This window comes from Lampris incognitus, chromosome 2, assembly GCF_029633865.1.
Source record: "Lampris incognitus isolate fLamInc1 chromosome 2, fLamInc1.hap2, whole genome shotgun sequence".
NCBI lineage: Eukaryota > Metazoa > Chordata > Actinopteri > Lampriformes > Lampridae > Lampris > Lampris incognitus.
The window spans coordinates 124,074,534-124,097,307 of NC_079212.1; the positions used below are offsets into that span (position 1 = coordinate 124,074,534).

The 22,774-nt window shown below is 42.2% G+C and overlaps 1 protein-coding gene across 2 annotated transcripts in view; it reads right to left on the reverse strand.

The window, feature by feature from the left end:
- Positions 1-22,774, reverse strand: part of LOC130107904 (protein phosphatase 1 regulatory subunit 1A-like) — an 82,077-nt gene that overhangs the window by 6,632 nt on the left and 52,671 nt on the right. For both annotated transcript variants that reach the window (XM_056274702.1, XM_056274701.1), the window contains exons 4-5: positions 20,885-20,948; positions 15,028-15,213 (exon numbers count right to left, since the gene is read on the reverse strand). In XM_056274702.1, coding sequence (XP_056130677.1) covers positions 15,028-15,213; positions 20,885-20,948 — 250 coding nt within the window. The remainder of the gene's footprint in view (positions 1-15,027; positions 15,214-20,884; positions 20,949-22,774) is intronic.

Consider the following 22,774-nt stretch of genomic DNA (forward strand, 5'->3'; position numbering starts at 1 on the left):
GCAGCTAAGCAGGTATGGGCTTGGCTAGTACTTGGATGGAAGAACTCCTGAAAAAACTTGAGTTGCTGCCAAAAGTTGTGTCGGTGGGCCAGTAGGGGGCAGTCTTCTCTCTGGTTCTATTTTTTTTTTTTAAAAAGTAAATATCAAATCCCAATGCCTCAGTGCAGTGACGAGGATATAGTCCATGGGCCAGAGCCCAAAATTTCCTATTTCGGTACACTCAAGGTGGCAAAACTTACTTATAATTTTTGAAAGGATCCATGTCTGTAGATGATATTTTGGTATGATAACCATTCCTGAGAGGCAGCTGTATCACAGTTATCAGCTCATGAAGTTAACCACCCGCTAAACTAAATTGCATTTTAGACGCTGGTGCATATCCTGGTTTAGCCTCATGGTCAGGACATTTTTCAATGTTCTATAATATTGTCTTTGGTATCATTTTAAAGGGGACCTTCTTAGCTTTCATTCAAGCCCTGTTGTGGATATTTCTCACAAATATAGAGGTCACTTGAGCTCTTCAACCCGTCAATAACACACATCTTTCTGCAATGTTCGCCTAAACTATATACTTTCTTTTAGCCCTGTGGCATCTAGGAATATCAGGGACACAAAACACAAAAACTGGAATACTCACAGGACTGTAAAGATTCAGGAAATGTATAATATACCCATACTATTTCATTGTGTGAGGTGATTGTGAACCTTAAATTAGAAGGGCATTATTACTAAGAAACTAACTAGACCAAAGCCAGTTAGTCCATGGGTCAGACCAGATATCGATATCACCCAAGGTGACACAACTTCACTGGTGCCATTTTATTTGGTACACTAACAGAAGTAAAATAATACATGATAACCTTTCCAAATGAGCAGCTATTTCATTTTTCTTTCAGGAAACCTGTTTCTGTGCCTCTCACGATTGTGTATTTGCCCAGATTTTTACAAATATAGCATTTCAACACCCCTGGTACTGATTAGCCTAGCTTAAACTCTGGGACAGTTCTTAGTTGGCCAACAACCAAGGATAACCAGTACTGTGTACTTCCATTCATTGTGCTAAGCTAGGCTAACGTGAAGCCAGATAGCTTTCTACTAAACACATATAGAGGAAACTGGTATCTATCTTCTTGTCTCACTCTGGAGAAGATTGTAAGCTAATTTCCCATAATGTTAGCATGTTCTTTTAATGTATATGTTAATATGATTAGTTAAAGTGGCTACGAGGAACTTTCATCTTGTGTTGATTTTAGCGGCCTCATGTGGACAAAATACAGCTGTTGCATAGCAATTAGGTAATGTATCTATTTGTGGCTATGTAAGATAAATAATGGTAATATGACGCTGGTGAAGCAAAGTAAACTTTGTTTTAGTAGTGTTCATACACCTAAGTTACATGTATTTGTTTGTATGTGGCAGGTGAAAACTGACTGAATATGGCCACTGGTGAACAAGCAAGTTTTTACCCAATACCAAAGCGCCCACGGGTGGAGTGCATTATCCACTGTTCTGATGATAGAGATAAGCTGGTTTCACTACAAAGTGTCGACTTATGGAGAACTCTGCTCAGGGCAGCTCAGATACGAAATCATGCACCAGTTTTGAAACTGGCAAAAGACATTCCTGAGGGACAGATTCCAGCAATCTACTACCACAGAAAGTGTCGCAGTATCTTCACTATGAAGCAAATTCTTGATGGCCTCCTTGCAAAAGAAAAGAAAAGTTGTGTCTCTGCTGAAGAGAAACAATCTAAGAGAGTAGCTCGACATGCTCCAAGTACATCTAGGACTTATGATGCAGAGTGCATATTTTGTCAGAAAAACAGCAAATATTCCAAGAGACAGAATACGAGAGAAGTACTGGTGCAGTGTCGAGAACTGCGAGCTGATGCAAAGATCAGGAGTGCAGCCACAAAGAAAAGGGACAGCAGAATCCTTGCCATTGTGAGTAGAGACCTTGTAGCAGCTGAAGGGCACTACCACAGGTCATGCTATAGACTTTACACCAAAGAAGAGGTTTCCAAAGGAGAGGTTGCCAGCAATGAAGATGATGATGCTGCAGCCCAGTATGAAGCTGCTGTGAATAAGGCATACAATGAGCTGTTCCTCTTCATCAGGATGGAGCTTTTTGGCAATCCTCAAGTGATGACAATGACTGATCTCTCTTCTAGACTGGTAGCTTCAATGAACTCCCAAGGCATTGCCCAAGTCAAGGAATCAACCAAGAAGCACATAAGGCGAAACCTGGAGAGTGAGTTTGCTGGAGCCTTGCCGATATTCCCTGATGAGAAAGGAAAATTCCTCCTCTATCCCGATAACTTGTCCATGAGGGAACTTGCCAAAGAAAATCAGTCTCTCAAAAGGGAGCTGCAGACCCTGAAAAGTGTCAGTGCACAAGATGTTATAGCCAAAGCAGCCATCAAATTGAGAGCAGACATTAAAAGTCAAGATGTTCCTCAAACCTGGCCGCCTGAAGTCAAACCAGAAGCAGAATGTCCTACCATTCCAGAGTCGCTCATTATCTTCCTGTACTCTCTACTCACAGGCTCAAATGATCCTGATCATGCATCCCAGAGAGTGCAGTGCCTTCTGCAGTCATTTGGCCATGACATAGTATATGCAGTGACATGTGGAAATACCAAGCCTTCCAAGCACATTGTTCTGCCATTCAGTGTCAAATCGTTGACAGGAAATGTAGAGTTGATAAACATCCTCAACCGACTTGGTCACAGTGTGTCCTATTCACAGATGGAAGAGATCAACACTGCCCTGTGTCTCCAGAAACTCTCATCATCAGGGAGTGGCATTGCCCTTCCAGCTAACATCCATCCTGGCATATTCACAACTTTAGCCTGGGACAATATCGACCGTCTTGAAGAAACTGTCAGTGGTGAGGGAACATCTCACAGAGTCAATGGGATTGCTGTGCAAGCAAAGCCAGTCAACCCACTTCCTGTCCAACCCATGCCCACTGTTCCCAAAACAAAGAAGAGAAGCATTGATGGACCCCCACCAATGTTACCAACTTACAATGCTGGACAACGGGTAGGGCCACCACAAAGCAAAAAGTCAGATGCCGATACTGCAGCCAATACTAAGCTTGCCAGAGAGAAAAACCTTCTTTGGGTCCTAGCACGCATGTCACAACAAGAACAGTCAGTCAGCAGCTGGACAGGCTTCAACATCCTGACTCGAGGAGAGATGACGGTCATCCCCGACAATATAGGCTATCTGCCTACCATCAATGCTCCAGCGACACAAATGTCTACTGTCAACGAGGTGCTTAACCAGTCACTGAGCATCATGCAGTGCTTAGGCCTGAGGAAGATTGTCTGTGTCTTTGACCAAGCCCTGTATGCGAAGGCTGTCGAGATCACATGGAAACACCATGACAAGTTCCATGATATCATCGTTAGGCTTGGGGTATTCCACACCATCTGCACACTGCTGGCAATAATAGGAAAGCGTTTCCAAGATGCTGGACTCAAAGACCTCTGCATTGAGTCTGGCATGATTGCAGAAGGCTCAATTGCTGGTGTTATGGATGGCCGCAAGTACAACAGGGCAGTGCGACTACACAAGCTCCTGTATGAGGCTCTCATGCGACTGACCTTGAATGGTTTCCTGTCCTGGTTGGAAGAAACTCACAGGAATGACATGGTTCACCTGAATGAGACACTGAAGACCATTGACAGCCTTGGGAAAGAAGTCTCACAACATGCTTTGAAGGAGGTCCTCGAGAACAGCTCTTGTACACGCATCATGGATCTATTTGAAGTCTACCGTGAGTTCCTTAGAGGTGGAAACGGCAGCCTCTCGAACTTCTGGATGTCCTATTTGGACATGGTTGAAATCTTGTTGGGGCTCATCCGAGCATCCAGAGAGGGAGACTGGATGCTACACTTGGCTAGCATTCGAGCAATGATCCCATGGTGCTTTGCTTATGACAGGATGAATTATGCACGCTACCTCCCCTACTACTACGCCCAGATGTCTGAGCTGCCCATCACACACCCAGATGTGTACACAGAATTCATGGAAGGAGGCTTCTCAGTCCAACTGGGCTCCACCAATCCCTTTGGCCGAATCCCTGTTGACCAAGCTATAGAAGAAACGGTGAACAAAGACACCCAAACAGCTGGAGGGACAAAGGGATTCAGCTTGAAGCCAGGAGCTGTGACCAAATATTATCTCACAGCTGAGTATAGAAGCATGTACCTCAGACAGCTGAGAGACCTGACAGGTCAAGGCAGGTGCAAATGGTCTCATCCAGATCTACCGAGTCCAAGGATCAAGAGAGATGAAGCAGATGTCCAGTCTCTCATGGACCTTATGGAGAATAACTGGCTCAATCCTATGTCCCCTGATGAGATTGATTTGGTTAGCCTCTCCACTGGCAACATGGCTCCACCTGATGTGACCATAGATCTCTTGAGAGCTCTTGAGAAAGGAGAAGAGGCCTACCAAGCATTCCAGCAAACAAGGTTAGATGCAGACCCACCACCTGTGAAATTCCACGACAAGATGACCAAGCAAAGTCTGAAAACATTCTCCAATGTCAGCACAAAACAAGCTCATGGAAAGAAAGCACAGGATGTGGTTCTGAAGGCAGATAGAAACCTTTTCAGTCACATGATCCTGGTGGCTGAAAGCAGGAAGGTGAATCTGAAGGATGTCCTTGCCTACCCATTGGGCCCACTACCATGGGCACTGGCAAATGCTGATGGGTCCTTACGAAAAACAAACAAGGCTGCACTTGCCAGAGAGCTTGAAAAGAATGTATCTCCTGCAGAAGACATCCCAATCCCATCTACTTCCATCATTGATGGGATGAGCCTGGTCCAAAAAATGAATGGCAACAACAAAACCTTTGCACAGGTGGCAGAGTCAGCCTTGACCCAGGTCCTCCATGAGGGAGCACAGAGTGGGAGGATTGATGTTGTTTTTGATGTCTATCACCAGACTTCGATCAAAGATGCTGAACGACTGAACCGGGGTGGAGACATCACTCTCCAGTACAAGAATCTTGCAGGGGGACACCACGTCCAGCAGTGGAGAAAATTTCTGTGCAGTTCCTCCAACAAGACCAGTCTCATCAAGTTTCTGGTGGAAGAGTGGAAACTCCCACGATACAGAGCTATGCTGCATGGCAAGGTGTTGTACATGACCTGTGAGGAAACCTGCTACAAGTTGACAGAAGTTGGGTGTGAGGAAGCAGCAGAACTGCACTCCACACATGAAGAAGCTGACACCCGGCTGCTCCTGCATGCATTGCATGCAGCAAATGCGGGCTCAAAGTCAGTTATCATCACAGCTGAGGACACTGATGTCATGGTGCTTTGTCTTGGCTTCCAGAAGGACATCACCTGTCCCATCTACCAGAAGTGTGGGACTCAGAACAGCACACGGTTTGTCGACATCACCAAAATGGCAAGTTCACTTGGAGACAGCATCTGTGACAGCCTAATTGGCTTACATGCCTTCACAGGCTGCGACACTGTCAGTGCATTCGCTGGTCGAGGGAAGCTGAATGCCCTGAAGATAGTGAGAAAGCACACTTCCTGCCAAGAGACTTTTAGTCAACTGGGACAGACATGGAATGTGAGTGATGAGCTGTTCCAGAAAATTGAGCAGTTCACCTGTCGGATGTATGTTGCTAATAGCAGCACTGCTGGGGTGAACAAACTGCGTTACCAGCTCTTCTGCACCAAAAGGGGAGAGGTTGAGTCCAGCCAGCTGCCACCATGTAGAGACTGTCTCTTTATGCATGTTCAACGAGCCAACTATCAGGCAGCAATATGGAAGTGCTGTCTGCAGGCTAACCCTGTTGTGCCAAGCCCTACTGAGTATGGATGGACAGACGATGAAGGCAAGCTGGCCATTTACTGGATGCGCTCCCCACCTGCACCAGATGTGGTCTTGGAAATGCTAACATGCAAGTGTGTGCATTCATACAAAATGCCAAGCTGCATGTGCCTGTCGAATGGACTTCCATGCACAGACATGTGCAGGTTACAGACCTGCAGTAACCAAAAACAGCAGGATGGTCCAGAACTGGACTTTGAACTTGGGGAGTCAGATGATGAGAGAAACGAGCAGTTTGATGAATGACAGTGTGATGATTCTGATGGTATTACTGTGGTAGTAGTCTATTGATGCACAGGATGTTGATTCTGGACCTGGTTACCCAGAGCTTGATAACAATAATGTAACCATATTCACATATACCCATTACCCTACCCATTACCATTACATATACCCACTAATGATATGGGATTACATGTATCATTGACTAAGTATATGTAAATGTCAATGTTGTTTAAAATATTAAAATAGTTCATTACCTCACTATGGTATTCCTTTTTATCATGTATTTTGATTGTGTACTTAAACAAATGTATAGAGACCAGTTTGTGACCTAACTGGCTTTGGTCTAGTTCTCATTTAAGGCTCACAATCACCTCACACAATGAAATAGTATGGGTATATTATACATTTCCTGAATCGTTACAGTCCTGTGAGTATTCCAGTTTTTGTGTTTTGTGTCCCTGATATTCCTAGATGCCACAGGGCTAAAAGAAAGTATATAGTTTAGGCGAAAATTGCAGAAAGATGTGTGTTATTGACGGGTTGAAGAGCTCAAGTGACCTCTATATTTGTGAGAAATATCCACAACAGGGCTTGAATGAAAGCTAAGAAGGTCCCCTTTAAAATGATACCAAAGACAATATTATAGAACATTGAAAAATGTCCTGACCATGAGGCTAAACCAGGATATGCACCAGCGTCTAAAATGCAATTTAGTTTAGCGGGTGGTTAACTTCATGAGCTGATAACTGTGATACAGCTGCCACTCAGGAATGGTTATCATACCAAAATATCATCTACAGACATAGATCCTTTCAAAAATTATAAGTAAGTTTTGCCACCTTGAGTGTGCCGAAATATCGTCTGGCCCATGGACTAATACTGTGCTGTAGGAGATGCCGTACTTCGGGTGAGACTTTAAACCAAGGTCCTGACTCACTGTGGTTATTAAAGATCCCATGGCACTTATCACAAAGAGTTGGGGGTTCCCCAGTGCCCTGGCAAAATTCCCAACCTGGATCTCTCTATCTGGCCACCGAATCATCCCCCTATTTAATTGGCTCAATGATTCCTTCCTCTCCACCTAAAGCTGATGTGTGGTGAGCTTTCTGGTGCAAAATGGCTGCCATGCATCACCCAAGGTAGGTGCTACACATTGGTGGTGGCTGAAGTGAGTTACTCCCTTCAATGTGAAGCACTTCGTGTGTTTAGAAAAGCGCTACATAAATGTAATGATTATCATTATTATTGCACCTTATGCATTGCCTTTGTGCACTGCCTGTTGACACCTATGTCTTATTGGACTTGAACTTGTTTCTTTGGCACTTACTTGCGTTGTTGTCTCTTGGCTAGAACCTTGCTTGTGTTGTATTAACTCTCAGATGTACGTCGCTTCGGATAAAAGCATCTGCTAAATGAAACTGTAATATTGTAACCTCTGAATAAGTAGTGTATTTAAGCCTGCTGTCATTTCCCATACAGGGTCCTCTGGTAGCCTTTATTTGCAATGACTTTCTTTTTTGTTTGCTGCAGTTTTTGTAAATGAGTAGTGAGCCTGTGCTTCTGCTCCAGCCTCATGCTGTGCTCATCTTTCCTTTCGTCATTTAGCTCTGTCTCTAGTCTGGTCATGCTCTCTGTCATCATCTGTTTCTTTCCTTTTCTGTCATCAGCTGCACCCCATCCCTTGTGTCTTTCCTTACTCAAGACTATTATGCATGTGCATACCTCCCTTCCATACCCTCCTCTGTCCTTCCTTCAGCTCTCTCTCCTCTAATCTTTTTCTCTTTATTCAGGATCTGTTCCCCTTATTCAATATTTACCCGTTCTTTTCTTCCTTCAATCTTTTTGATTCCCTTCCCTTAATAAGCTCTATTTGGCTTCCTCCTGCCCTTATACTTTTTTTTTTGAAAATATGTTTATTGGCATTTACAATTTTAGCATATTAAACAAGTCACATATTGGATAATTTAACACAATAAACCCCTCACCTCCCCCCACCCGACATCCCCAGATCCTCAAGGAGAAATACAGATTAAAGAAATAATTAAATTACATACAACTAAATCGACGACAAAAACAAAAACAAAGTTCAAGAAAAATAAACAATCAGCATGGTTCACCTATGCACAAAAAAATATCTCGGTTTACAGTCTATACTAGTTGGGCCGTTCCTGACTCGAGTCAAGAGACATCCCAGTCTGTTATACTGGTTAAAGTGTCAAAGTAAGTCAGACAAGGCATCCAAACTTTCTTGAACTTGTCCCTGTTACCCATTATGGTAAATTTTATCTTTTCCAACTTGAGATGAAACATAATATCCCTGATCCATCTGACATGGGACGGGGGTCTTGAGCTCTTCCAATTTAAGAGTATTAGGCACTGAGCTAGTACTGTAGTAAAGGCCACCAATTTATACATGTTAGATGGCCAGTCACAGTCTTCCGATCTCACTCCAAGTATGAGCAATGCCCCCCCCCTTCCATTTTACATTGACCTTATCTGTCCGCACTCTCTTTCACATCTCCCTTTCTCAGTATCCCCCCTCCTCCGTCCCATCTCTTCTGCCAACATCTCCTCCATTTGGCAGCTTTTCCTCCTCCTTTCGCCACCCATTTATATCGCGGTAATCTTAGCAGAAATACCTTCTGTCCTCCATCCACCCAGCCTTTTTCTTTCATCTCATTATTGATAGAACAAGAGTGTGGTAGCAGTAAAGAAATTTAAAAATATGATGATGATAACAACAATAATAATAATAATAATAATAATAATAATAATAATAATAAACTATTAAGGTAAATTATTTTCTTTTCTCTACTTTATCCTGAAAAGAAAGAGTCAAAAGAAATATAACTATAGAGAGGCTGCATTTGTGCATCCATCTATGAGACCTACAGCTGAAGTGTCCAAAGATGTAAATGTGAGCTAACCCACTAAAAATAATTTAACCCCAGCTTTTTACTGGAATAGTTTTACAAATGTTTAAATAATATATATTTATATATATATACATATATTTATGTGTGTGTGTGTGTGTGTGTGTGTGTGTGTGTGTGTGTGTGTGTGTACTGCTATGTATTAAAAAAAATCTACATCTATATATATATATATATATATATATATATATATATATATATATATATATATATATCAGTCAGGTGAATTGGCCGTACTAAATTGTTCCTAGAAAGGAATGTGTGTGTGTGTGTGTGTGTGTGTGTGTGTGTGTGTGTGTGTGTGTGTGTGTGTGTGTGTGTGTGTGTGTGTGTGCATGTCAGCCCTGTGATGGCCTGGCAGCCTGTCCAGGGTGTCTCCCCGCCTGCCGCCCAATGACTGCTGGTATAGGCTCCAGCATCCCCGCGACCCTGAGAGCAGGATAAGCGGTTAAGATAATGGATGGATATATATATATATATATACTATATATATATACACACACACACACACACACACACACACACACACACACACACACACACACACACACACACACACACAGATGGGTGACAAATGAAAGGAACAACCAACATTAAGTGTCTTATGAAGGTGTTGGTCCACAATGAGCCTCCAGAACAGCTTCAGTGCTCATTGTCATAGATTCTACAAGTCTCTTAACTCTACTGGAGGGATGAACACCATTCTTCCAAAAGGTATTCCTTCAGTGGCGGTTGCAACTAGAAAAGCGCTACATAAAATGCAACTTGATTGATTGATTGATTTGATGTTTTGATGATGGTGGAGAGTGCTGTCTAACACATTGGTACAAAATCTTCCATAGGCGTTCAATTGGTTGAGATCTGACTATGAAGGCCATAGCATATGATTTACATAATTTTCATACTCAACAAACCATCCAGTGACCCCTCGTGCCCTGTGGATGGGGGCAATGTCATCCTGGAAGAGACCACTCCTATTAGGATAGAAATGTTTCATCATAGGATAAAGGTGATCACTCAGGATAACTATGTATTGATTTGAAGTGACCCTTCCCTCTAAGGGGACAATTGAACCATGCCAGGAAAATGCCCCCACCTCCATAGCATAACAGAGCCCCCGGACCCCCTCAATGTAGGGGTCAAGCATTCAGGATTTTCCCCTAATTCGTCACCTGTCCATTTAAAATGTAAAATATATTAACTCATCAGTTAATTACTGTATTTTATCTTACTGATTGATGTAAGTTGTAGGAAGATAAGATCTTGCAAGCAAACTAGCATATTTTCAAAAATACGTTTTTTTTCTTTTTTTCAAATAATGGTGTTGGTTTTCTCTTATGATATATATCTGGTAGAGAAGTGCATTACCTTATTCTCTACACCCAGAGATGGGCAGTATTTCAATTAAATGTATTTAAAATATGCATTTAATTACTTTTGAGTATTTTGTAATTTGTATTTTGCTGGACAGAAAAAAATAAAATGTAATTTGTAACTAAATAATTTCAAGAGCTTGTATTTGTGTATTTGAAATACTTAAAATACATTTAATATTTAATATGTCATTTTATTCTCAAATAAGGCAAATTTTCATCCCCAGGTTTAAAGTCTAGAAAAAAACAAACGAAACAAAACTGTACAACAATTAGCCTAATCACAGTCTTTGGTTAAATGCAAGTGACTCACGTGACATGTTCTGTCAGGTCCAGTAACAGACTCATTGTGAACTACTGTATTTCATTTGTGTTCCTTGTGACCAGTAGCTTGAGGAAAGAAGCTGCTTTTGTGTTTGGTGCAAATTTCCCCTAAGATAAAGGTATGTAATCAAAATATGATTGGATATTGCATGCTAAAGCAAGCTTTCTGAATGACTCTAAAATACGACAGAAGAAAAGAGCAATTAGCAAACACATGTGCTCTACAACTGGTAAATATATTTACTAGCTAGTAACGTTAGCATACCAGCTAATGCCACAGACACGCTCAGGCAGCCTGGAACATTAGCATATCGTGGTTAATCATCATATGGGAAGCTAGCTTCATTAGTGAGATTAATTGTAAACAACTTCTGTAACTCAGGACAAAATTAGTTTCTAGCATTGCTACATTAGGCGTTTTACAGTGGCCATTTGTCAAGGAAATAGCTTATGCAGTCCTCTTGAGGATAAGGATAACCTTTTACAGTGTTTGCTATGCTAGGGGATGGTCAGGTTAATATTCAGGTAAAAAAAAACAAAAAACAGATTTTAAGAAAGCAAGTCATGGATCAATTAAAAATCTTTCATTCTCATCTTTACTCTAAAGCTAAATGTTGTTCATTTTTTTTGTACAAAACATTTTAAAATATGGAGTATCGAGAGTTAATACAATTCAAAGTGAATTGACTTCATTCCTGTATAATGCTTAAGTAACACATAAATGACTGCACTTTAGTAACTATTATGTGAGCTGTTAGTGCTTTTTGAATGCTGTTGCTTTTAAGATGCAACTGGTAGGCATAATCAATTTAATCGTACTTTTATACTCTTTTCTTTAGGTAGAAATCAGTCATCTCAGGGGATGAGTGACAATGACCCATCAGAGCCTGGCCAGGCTGGCTCATCATCTGCCACATCTGCAGAAGTCACACCAATGCTCAAATGTGTAATGCGGAATAGGAAATACTTCCAAATAGTGAAGCAGATCCAAAGGGAAAGATAGAGGCTGAGTGTCAGCTGTGCACTAACAAAAAGGTCATAATATGTGGCTCTCTTGCAGCGACATCAAATTTTAAAAGCCACTTGAAACGAAGACACCCAGACAAAATAAAGGAATTTGAAGGCAATAAAAAGGAATTTGCCAGTGGGAAAAGCAAAAAATAACCAGGACCTCAGACAAATTACTTCCTTTGAACGTGGTCCAGTGACACAAAATAAAATTGACTCTCTTGTCACATCCTTTCTCACTAAAGGCATATACCTGTTGGCCACTTTTGAGCATAAAGAATTTATAGACTTGGCACAGGGACTTTGCCAAGGTGCTAAAGTTATGTCCAGGAGGACACTTGGGAGAAGAATCGATGAAGACTTTAATAATAAAACAGCAAATTTGAAGGAGAGGTAATGTAATGTAACTGTAATGGTGACATGTTTGCACCATTACAGTTATCTGGTCAACTAAAAAAAAACAAGTTACATGGGAGTCACTGTACATTGGATACAAATAGATACGCTACAACGTGAATTGGCTGCTCCACATACCTACAATTGCATTGCAGAGCTACTGGAGGAAATCCATTCAGAATGTGGACTCACAACTGACACTGTTGTGGCTACTGTAACTGACAATGCATCAAACTTCTCAAAAGCATTTAGAGAGTACAATATCACAGTCATTTCAGAGGAACAGGATCAGACAGATGAGCAGGAACAGGATCTTTTATTTGTAATAATAGATCCAGAGGGAGAAGTGTCCGAGTGTGCTATCGTTCTATCTCCTCACATCAGGTGTTCCACTCACACACTGATTTTGGTTTCAACCACTGATGCCAAAAGGGCAATTAAAGACAATTCAACTCTGTCCAGACTGAATCAGTCATCCATGGCAAACTGTTCAGCCCTATGGAATGCTTCTGGCAGACCAAAATATGCGGAAATACTCAATGACTTGACCAACCAGCAACTCAAGACACCTTGCGTTTGTAGCTGGAATTGTCTTTATGACTGTTTGAGTCAGCTAACATTTCTTTGGAAGAAGCTTCCTGAGATCATGCCTCCTTGCAACCCCCACCGTTCAAAGAGGTAGAGCTTGATTTCCTTGAGGAATACTGCAGAGTCCTCAAGCCCATTGCCACTGCAATTGACCACCTTCAAGGTCAGACCTCATGCTACTATGGTGAGCTCATACCTACCCTCTTTGCTGTTCAGGCTAAACTACATGACCTGCAAGCTTCAAACCTGCAGTACTGCTCACATATCTTGCAAGCCACCATAGCTGGCTTTGAGAAAAGGTTCAGTAGCTTCTTACAGCTGAAGACTCATGTCAATGAAGCCATCCTGGCTAAAGCAACCAACCCGTTTTTCAAGATGAGGTGGTTGCCTCCCAAATTAACTGCAGAGAAGAAGATGATACATCACCTATTTCTGCACTCAGTTGAAGAGCTTGGCCTTATGTCAGAAAGTGAGATGCCTCATCAAACACTACTGAAGAGAATGAAGATGGTTTTTTCATCTTCTCTGACCAGGGTACTGGTAAACTACTCTCACTTCAGTGTCTTAAGGTTAAACTGCAACTTTATGAATTAATCATCAAATATGAATATTCATCAATTAAAAAATAAATGACTAGCTAGTTATATGTCATGTTTTTAAATATTTAGTGATATTAAAAATCTTGATTTTAATGTCAATTTATAACAGCCTTGATTCTCTGTTTGTCTCTACTGTTTCCCATCCCAACAACAGGAACTGAGAGCCAGTTGGGATGTTGCCCAGCCACAGCAAAGTAATGTTGGAGACCCTTCAATTTCTGGAGGACCCCAGAAAGGACCTTTCCTTGCTGGATTCATATCCACTGATCATTGTGAGATTCAATGCCACTTTGCCATCATTGGCACCAGTTGAGTGTCTCTTCTCCTTTGCAGGCATGGTTTACCACCCTCACAGAAGGTGATTAACAGCTGAACTGATGGAGAAATTAGTTGTGCTGAAAAACAACTAAAACTGAAATGTAAAAAAAATGTTAGATATTAGTTGTGCTGAAAAGCAACTATAACGGAAACGGAAGGACTGTAGTGTTAGGTACACAAAAGAGTATGCTCTTTTTTAGGTTGTTGTTGGAATTGGGGGAAGAGGGGTTGCTTCTCTTTCTCTTCTACTATTTTGTACTGTACTCTGCTGTAATGGTACTGTTATGTGTCTTTTGCACTCGTTCAACTGGTTACTTATGAAGTTGGAGATCTCAGAAATTTACTTACTCAACTGCACTTATATTTATCACTCTTGAAAAAAGCATCTACTAAATGCCCAGTCTTATTGTCTTCTAAAAGAACTAGTGCATCACTGTGGCCTAACTGTTCAGTTCCCCCAGTTGCATTTCAATTGGCTGTTCATTCAGTCAGTCAGTGGTCGCTTTGACTGACAGAAACCACCCAGCATTCACCCCTGAATTCACAGGTTCCCACCTCCAAGATAACCTGATTGGCCACTTCAAATATATGAAATGGGGAAATTAGCAGAGCTCATCTTTTCAGTGTGTGTGTGTGGGGGGGGGGGGTTAAGGTCAGACTCATACTGAGGCAAATAAAATGCCTAAAATGTGATATCAGTTTATATAGAATGTATTTTTGTATTTTCAAATTACAAATTACTTCTCTATTTTCATTGAATACATTTTATCATACCAGTATTTTGTATTTTAATTCGATACATTTGATGAGAAAGTATTAGTAATTTGTAACAAGCTACTTTTTGATGTATTTGTACCCATCTGTGTCTATATCCACTTAATCCAAGTCAGGTTTGTGAGGGATTGGAGTCTATCCTAGCTGCCATTTGGCAGGAGGCAGGGATAAACTCTGGACAGGTCACCAGTGCATCACCAAGCCCACAGATAAAACAGGAATATACCTAAAAATATGCAATCTAAGCAACAACAACAAAAATGCTGGAAATATGCAATCTCAGCAGGTAAAAATACAATTTTATGCCCTAACTTCTCAATTTTCCATGACCTAAATAACATTTCCAGGACAGTTGATGAGTTTTGTTGTTTTACAGTTGTTTTCCATGACTGGAAAATTAGTTGATACATTTCCAGGCTTCCCAGGATGTTTGGGAACCCTGAAAACATTGTGAACCAGACATTTTTTACTTTTCCTCATAAAGGAAAAGTCACTGCTTTGTTGTGAGAGTTCAGAGTTGTGACAGATCTCATTGGTTGAGAGGAGGAACGAGACAGAGCATGTGTCTGACCTAAGTTGTGAACTCGTGACTACATCCATCCTTCCCTCTTTTTGCCGGGCCTACCTTCCATTTGGGAGCGAAGCTTCTCAAAGGCCTCAGCAGTCACCTCATCATCATGTGGGAGCTCCTCCCCTGCAGGAACCGAGTCAGGGCTTGGCCGGTCTGACAGGCAGCTCTCTGAGGAGCACTCGTCCCCTGCCGCCCCCTGCTGCTGCCTGTACAGGTGGTGCTCCACCAGGAACTGCAACTCTGCAGAGACAGAGGAGAGAGAGGAGTGAAGGAAAAGGAAAAAATGGAGGGGGAGACAAGAGAGAGAAAACTCAGAGAAAGAGCGAGAGAGAGAGAGAGAGGAAGGGAAGAGGAGGACAGACTAGAGGTGAAGATGGATAAATGGGGGGAAGAGCGGATGAACAGGTGAGTTCAGGTTAAACAGGTCAGAGGAAGAAGGAGATGGGGAGATGATGAAAGTGAGGGAAGAATGAAGATACGAAAGTCTGAAGGAAATGTGCTTTCTGACTTCATTTATCTTTCCTTTCACTCGTTTAATTACTCACTGAATTTAAATTGGTTCATATCGAGATTTTGTGAAGATTAGATTTTTGTGAAGATTGTTTTTCTTTTAATATAACAGATTGGCGGTGGTAATTTATCCAACTTTTTGTAAAGTGAATCTGAAACCCTATGCATGTTCTTCTCTCCTCTTAAAATGTTTACCCCTCTCTCCCTTCTTTCCTACTCAACATAGTAATTAACCCCACCACACACACACACACACAGCTCTTTTCCCTAAGGGAAATGATACAGAGAAAGAGGGAGATTGGAGGGAATTGGTGTCAGAGTAGGAGGATAGATTGAGCACATAAAAGGATGTTGTGGGCTGAGAGAATGTCATTATTAAACCCTAGAAACATTCAAATAATTAACACTTGGATGTTGTCCCACAACCCAGCCCCTAAGGATGCACAAGCCAGTGCATTCTTAGTGCCGGTCCCAAGCCTGGACAAATGGAGAGGGTTGTGTCAGCAAGGACATCTAGTGTAAAACCTTTGCCAAATCAAATATGTGGATCATAAATCAGATTTCCATACCAGATGGGTCAAGGCCCGGGTTACCAATGACCGCCACCAGTACAGTTGGCCAGCAGGGTGCCTGTGGAAACTATGCTACTGTTGGCGAAGTAAAAGGAAAGGGGAAAGGCATGTCCAGAGGCAGCAGGAGAGGAGGAAGGGTAGGAGTATGGAGGTGAGAGTCGGAGCTTTGAATGTTGGCACTATGACTGGTAAAGGGAGAGAGCTGGCTGATATGATGGAGAGAAGGAAGGTAGATATACCGTGTGTGCAAGAGACCAGGTGGTAGGGCAGTAAGGAGGAGCATCAGAGGTGGGTTCACACTCTTCTACCATGGTGCGGATGGGAGGAGAAATAGGGTAGGGGTAATTCTTCCCCCCTCCCCCTTTTTCTCCCCAATTGTACCTGGCTAATTACGCCACTCCTCTGAGCCATCCCAGTCGCTGCTCCACTCCCTCTGCTGATCCGGGGAGGGCTGCAGACTACCACCTGCCTCCTCCAATACATGTGGAGTCGCAGTGAGGTGTTTCACCAAGGGGACGCAGCACGTGGAAGGATCACGCTATTCTCCCCAGTTCGCCCCCCGAACAGGCACCCCGACCGACCGACCGACCAGAGGAGGTGCTAGTGCAGTGACCAGGGCACATACCCCCACATCCGGCTTCCCAGCCATAGATACGGCCAATTGTGTCTGTAGGGACACTCGACCAAGCCGGAGGCAACACGGGGATTCGAACTGGTGAGCCCCGTGTTGGTAGGCAACGGAATAGACTGCTATGCTACACAGATGCCCCAGTGTAGGGGTAATTCTGAAGGATAAGTATGTCAAGAGTGTGTTGGAGGTGAAGAGAGTGTCAGACAGAGTTGTCTCACGTGAGGGGACAAGTCAAACACTTTTGGTTGGGGGGGAATTAGTCCAATCACATCTTATGTCTTTCTTTTTTTTTTAATCACCTCCTTCAGAGTTTTTTTTACCTCTCCTAATCCAAAAAATGGAGGTTCTAAAAAACTCATTTATGATTGGATTCTTTTTAGAGGACTGCCTTGTGGTATTGTAAACATTTCATGGATGCGCCACGTTGGTACCATTTTTACATTTGCCATGGGCCTTCCTTAATGTGACATGATTCTCATGTCACATTACAATACCATCATAAACATACTATACAAGCATGGCTCCAAAGTTAGAAACGTTACTATGAATGCCTTTATTTAATTATCTTTATGTAAGTACTGTCAAAACTGGCTAAACACAATTCAGACACTTAGATTTTTGCTCAGTGTTACAAACTGGTGCATGTGAATGACTTTGTTGTTTTTGGGGGGGGTTTTTTAGATTATTTTTTTTTAATAATGGAAGTGAAAGCTCACCAGACCAGATGCAGTGAACTCGTAGTTGTTTGGGAGAGTAGCTCTCAGACCAGTTGTCAAATGGATCCATGTATACCCAGATATTAGAGATATTGTTTGATTTTAAACCATGTATATGCTTTAATCAACTCTGCTGAAACACCTCTGCTGGCGTGAGACTATGACTGATTCAAGGGTCTGATGCAGTTTGATACTAGCATTTAACAAGGAAGTGGAAAATTTGACACCATTACTTACTTGATCATGGTATCTCCCCTGACAGGTAAGTATTTGACACCATTATTACATTGTCATCAATCAGTCATCATATTGTTACATGTGTTTAGTTACTTAACCAAGCAGTTAAGCTACCATTGATGGTATTAATGCCACTGGTATTGCTCAAGATACCATATGTCACTGGGATTTTTTTTTTTGATATGCTTAATTAATCCCCATGGGGAAATTCTGCTCTGCATTTAACTCAGCCTAGCTGTGTAGCTGTGTAGCTAGGAGCAGTGGACGACCACCGTGCAGCGCCCGGGGACCAACTCCAATTCATTTTGCCACGCCTCAGTCAGGGGCACATACAGGAGTATAAACACCAACATGCATGTCTTCCTGTTGGTGGGGGATATTGCAGAGGTCAGAGAATCACTGCGCAGAGTGAACACACGGAAGGCTTACCGGGTTGGGTCTACCGGGAATGTGCCGACCAGCTGGCTGAGGTCTTCACACCTGTATTTAACCTCTCACTGTCCCAATCTAAAGCCCCGGCATGCTTTAAGACCACCTCTATCATTCCTGTCTCCAAGAAACCAACATCCACATGTCTGAATGACTACCGACCCATAGCACTCACCCTCATTGCCATGACGTGCTTTGAAAGACTGGTTCTGGCTCACATCAAAAACATTATCCCCCCCACATTCGACCCACATCAGTTCGCCTACCATCCCAAAAGGTCTACTGAAGATGCCATTGCCACTGTCCTACACATTGCTCTGACCCACCTTGAACTTAACAACACATACATCCGGATGCTGTTTATAGATTACAGCTCTGCCTTCAACACTATCATCCCCGCCAAACTAACCACCAAACTCCTCTCCCTTGGCCTCAACCCCTCCCTCTGTAACTGGATCCTGGACTTCCTGACCAACAGACTTCAGTCTGTTAGGTTAGGTGACCACTCCTCCTCCACCCTGACCCTCAGCACAGGTGCCCCTCAAGGCTGTGTTCTGAGCCCCCTCCTTTTCTCCCTCTTCACCCACGACTGCCTGCCAACTCACCCCTCAAATGTTATAGTTAAGTTTGCAGATGACACCACAGACATTGGCCGTATCACCAACAATGACGAGACGGCCTACAGAGATGAGACTGAGCACCTCACATCATGGTGTACTACCAACAATCTTGTCCTTAATGTGCAGAAGACAAAGGAGCTGATTGTAGACTTCAGGAGATCTAGAAGCTGCAGCCACTCCCCCAGACACATCAATGGGGTGGAAGTGGAGCGTGTTTCCAGCTTTAAATTCCTTGGAGTCCACATCAGCGAGGACCTTTCGTGTACATTAAACACCCAGGCCATTGTGAAAAAGGCCCAACAAAGCCTGCATTTCCTGAGGAGGCTGAGGAGCGCCCGTCTACCCCCCAAAATTCTCACCAACTTCTACCACTGCACCATAGAGAGCATCCTGACCATCTGCATCTCAGTATGGTATGGCAACTGCACCTCAGTAGACCAGAAAGCTCTGCAGCGGATCGTCAAGGCGGCCCAGCATGTCACCGGTACCCAGCTCCCAGCCATAAAAGACATTTATCACAAACGCTGCCTTCGAAGGGGTCTGAGCATCAGCAGAGATCCCACCCACCCCAACCATGGACTGTTCTCCCCCCTGCACTCTGGGAGGCGCTACAGGAGCCTCAGAGCCCGCACTACCAGGCTCAAAAACAGCTTCTTTCCACAAGCTGTTGCCCACCTGAACCTGGCTACCCACTGAAAGTCTGTAGATATTTTTAAATATTTTGTACTCCAGCTCTTTTTTAACTTGTTTTTAGCTTTTGGACTTCATGTGTGTATATCTTATACTGTGTTTGCTGTGTTTGTCTGTGTCTGTCTAGCACTGTTTGGTGAAGCCACAGCCCTCATTTCATTTTTAACATGTGCCTGCACATTGTTTTAATGACAATAAAATTGAATTGAATTGAATTGAATTGAAATTGGAGCACCCAGAGAAAACCCACCACGAGGGGGAACAGGAAAATTCCACACAGAAGACGACCTGGGATGATGCTCCGAGGTTGGATAACCCCAGGGTTCGCACCCAGGACCTTCTTGCTGTGAGTTGACAGCGCTAACCACTGGACCATCGTGCTGCCCTTGTTGCCAAGGATAAATCTTGAAGCATCCATTTTGTGCTTGCACGCCTATTGTTGCTGTTCTTGTATGATGTAAAATGAGAGATAAATGAGAATATTCGATGAAACAGAATTCAAATTCCTAATTGATTTCCCTCCAACAAAGAAGTTACAGGTCAGCAGGCAGTTTCTTTATTGCAATGAGCTGCTGCTGAATACAATGACATTTAGAGACATTTTGATTGGAGTTATTTTTGTCAGCATAAACTACAAGACATCATTAACAATGATGTTACATCAAGATTGACTAAAGCGAGCATGACAACAACGAGGAGAGTAGAAGAGGTGTTCAACAGCTTTAAGGAGGGCATGGCACAGCTGTGAACCATCTCTCAGCTGGCCACAGTCTGTGTCTGGGTGTTGATTTCATTTTTTGCACTGTGTAGCTGGCGACAGTCTGTGTCTGGATGTTGATTTCATTTTTTGCGCTGTGTTCAAGATAGGCATAGCAAAGATGTAGTTCACAGATGCCTATAAGGATGTGCAATGCGCTTGACTTCTGTGATGGTGAGGGGGGAGGTGATAATCGCGCCTATCTGTGTACGTTATGTAAGTATATGTAGATCAATCAAGTTGCATCTTTATAGTGGTTTTCTGCATATTGGTAACTATGGGAAATTGTAGTACTCAGAAAATAAAGCATTATTGTATTGTAAGTGCACAACTGGGGCGGCATGGTGGTGCAGTGGTTAGCGCAGTCACCTCACAGCAAGAAGATCCTGGGTTCGAGCCCCGGGGTAGTCCAACCTTGGGGGTCGGCCCGGGTAATCCTCTGTGTGGAGTTTGCATGTTCTCCCCGTGTCTGCGTGGGTTTCCTCCGGGTGCTTTGGTTTCCTCTCACAGTCCAAAGACATGCAGGTCAGGTGAATCGGCCATGCTAAACTGTCCCTAAGTGTGTGTGTGTGTGTGCGTGTGCGTGTGCGTGTGTGTGTGTTGGCACTGTGATGGACTGGTGGCTTATCCAGGGTGTCTCCCCGCCTGCCGCCCAATGACTGCTGGGATAGGCTCCAGCATCCCCGCGACCCTGAGTAAGGATAAGCGGTTTGGATAATGAATGAATGAAAGAGCATAATTGAGTGTACCTTTCATTGTTGGTGTGCCCTTCTGTCCTTTCCTCCGCTGTCTGGGGGAGTTCAACAATGCTGCCTGTAAAATACAGGGATGGAGGATATAATTTCTACAGAACCACACGTAAGTACGAAGTATTTATTCAAGGGAACTAATAAAAACTGGAAGCTGCTACCTCATCTCTATCGAACTTTTGTGTTTCTACACTGAAGTAACAATTGATGGATCAAGAGGCAGCAATTTTTAATTGTTACCATTGGCCCCATTTGTATGGAGGAAATTTTCCTCCACTGTGAAAATTCATAAAGAAAATGGCATATCACGTATTTTTTACTCTACTACAAGGGATAATAAACCCATAATTAAATGTCAGAATGAAAATTAAAATAGAAAAACTAAAATAGAAACTGAAATGACAAACAGATATCATGATATGGCAATTTTAAAATTTAAAGTGTAATTTGAAAACCTGACAGAAAATAGAAAAGCTTAAATTGAAAACAGCCATGGAAAATGGAGTCCTTGCTCCTTTTCCCACATCTATTTTTTATGTTTTTCACTTTCTTTTTAAATTGCAATTTTACTAGATCGCAACTCGGCTTGATCTCACTATCACTTAGTTCTCATGACTACAATGTCATTACACACAAATGTAATTGGACAATGCAAGTACCACCAAAGTCTCTGATTTGGTGATTCAGAGCAGATCTAGAGTCTGATTTACCAAATCAAATTGCAATCTCTCTATCTTGAATGTGAGCACTGTCAGTTGGTTTCAAATATGCCTCATGCACTGAATTCACTGCTACTCTCAGTTACAAACAGTATTTTAGTGTGTGTGTGTGTGTGTGTGTGTGTGTGTGTCGGGAGGGCAAAATTAACGTACAAATGGACTTTGTTACAACTATCTTACAAAGGTCAAAATCACTGTACAAATACGAGAATTATCGCACATCTTGCAATGCTATATTGTGTCAAGGTCCATGTGTGCGTACGTGTCATCAATGAGCCTCCTCCATTTACAACTGCGACATGTATCTGACTCAGTCTGACAGTGTCCAAGTCAATGATACCTGTTGTGTTCAACCAGGTGGACAAAGACCACACCTTTCTGTCACACCACCTTAAAGTTAGTTTCACTGTGGGATTAATCCAGTGGTGGAAAGTAACTAAATACATTTACTCAACTAATTAAGTACAATTTTGAAGTACTTGTACTTTACTTGAGTATTTCCATTTTCTGCTACTTTATATACTTTTACTCCACTACATTTTGGAGGCAAATGTTGTACTTTTTACTCCACTTAATTTATTTGATACCTTTAATTAATTTGCAGATTGAGTTTAACAATATGAAATATAATTAAAAAAAATAGGATGTATTATTATAGCTTAAGATAAAATAGGACTATATTGATTGGGGGGGGGGTCACAATCTTAAAATAATACTTACACGACACTTAAAATAAGCCCCTCCTTTACCACCTTCAACATTAACTACACATTAATGCATCAATAATTATAATACAATAAAGTAATATTTATTATTCTGAAATTGGCCATTCTGCATAATGAGTACTTTTACTTTTGGTGCTTAAGTATATTTTGATCCTAATACTTTTGTACTTTTATTAAGTCAATTTTTGTAGCGAAAATGTTAAAGGGAGGGTGCAAAATGAAAAAAAAGGCTGCTTTGTTTCTTGCAGGTCATTCTCCGGTTTCCGTTTTCTTTCAGACGTTTTCTTTTGGCATTTATACTGCTATTTTCAATTCAAGCTTTTCTATTTCCTCTTTCGGGTTTTCAACTTGATTTCACTTTTCATTTTCAAATTGCCATTTCATGATATCCATTTGTCATTTACAATATCGATATTTGTTTTGCTATTTTCTTTTTCATTTTGGCA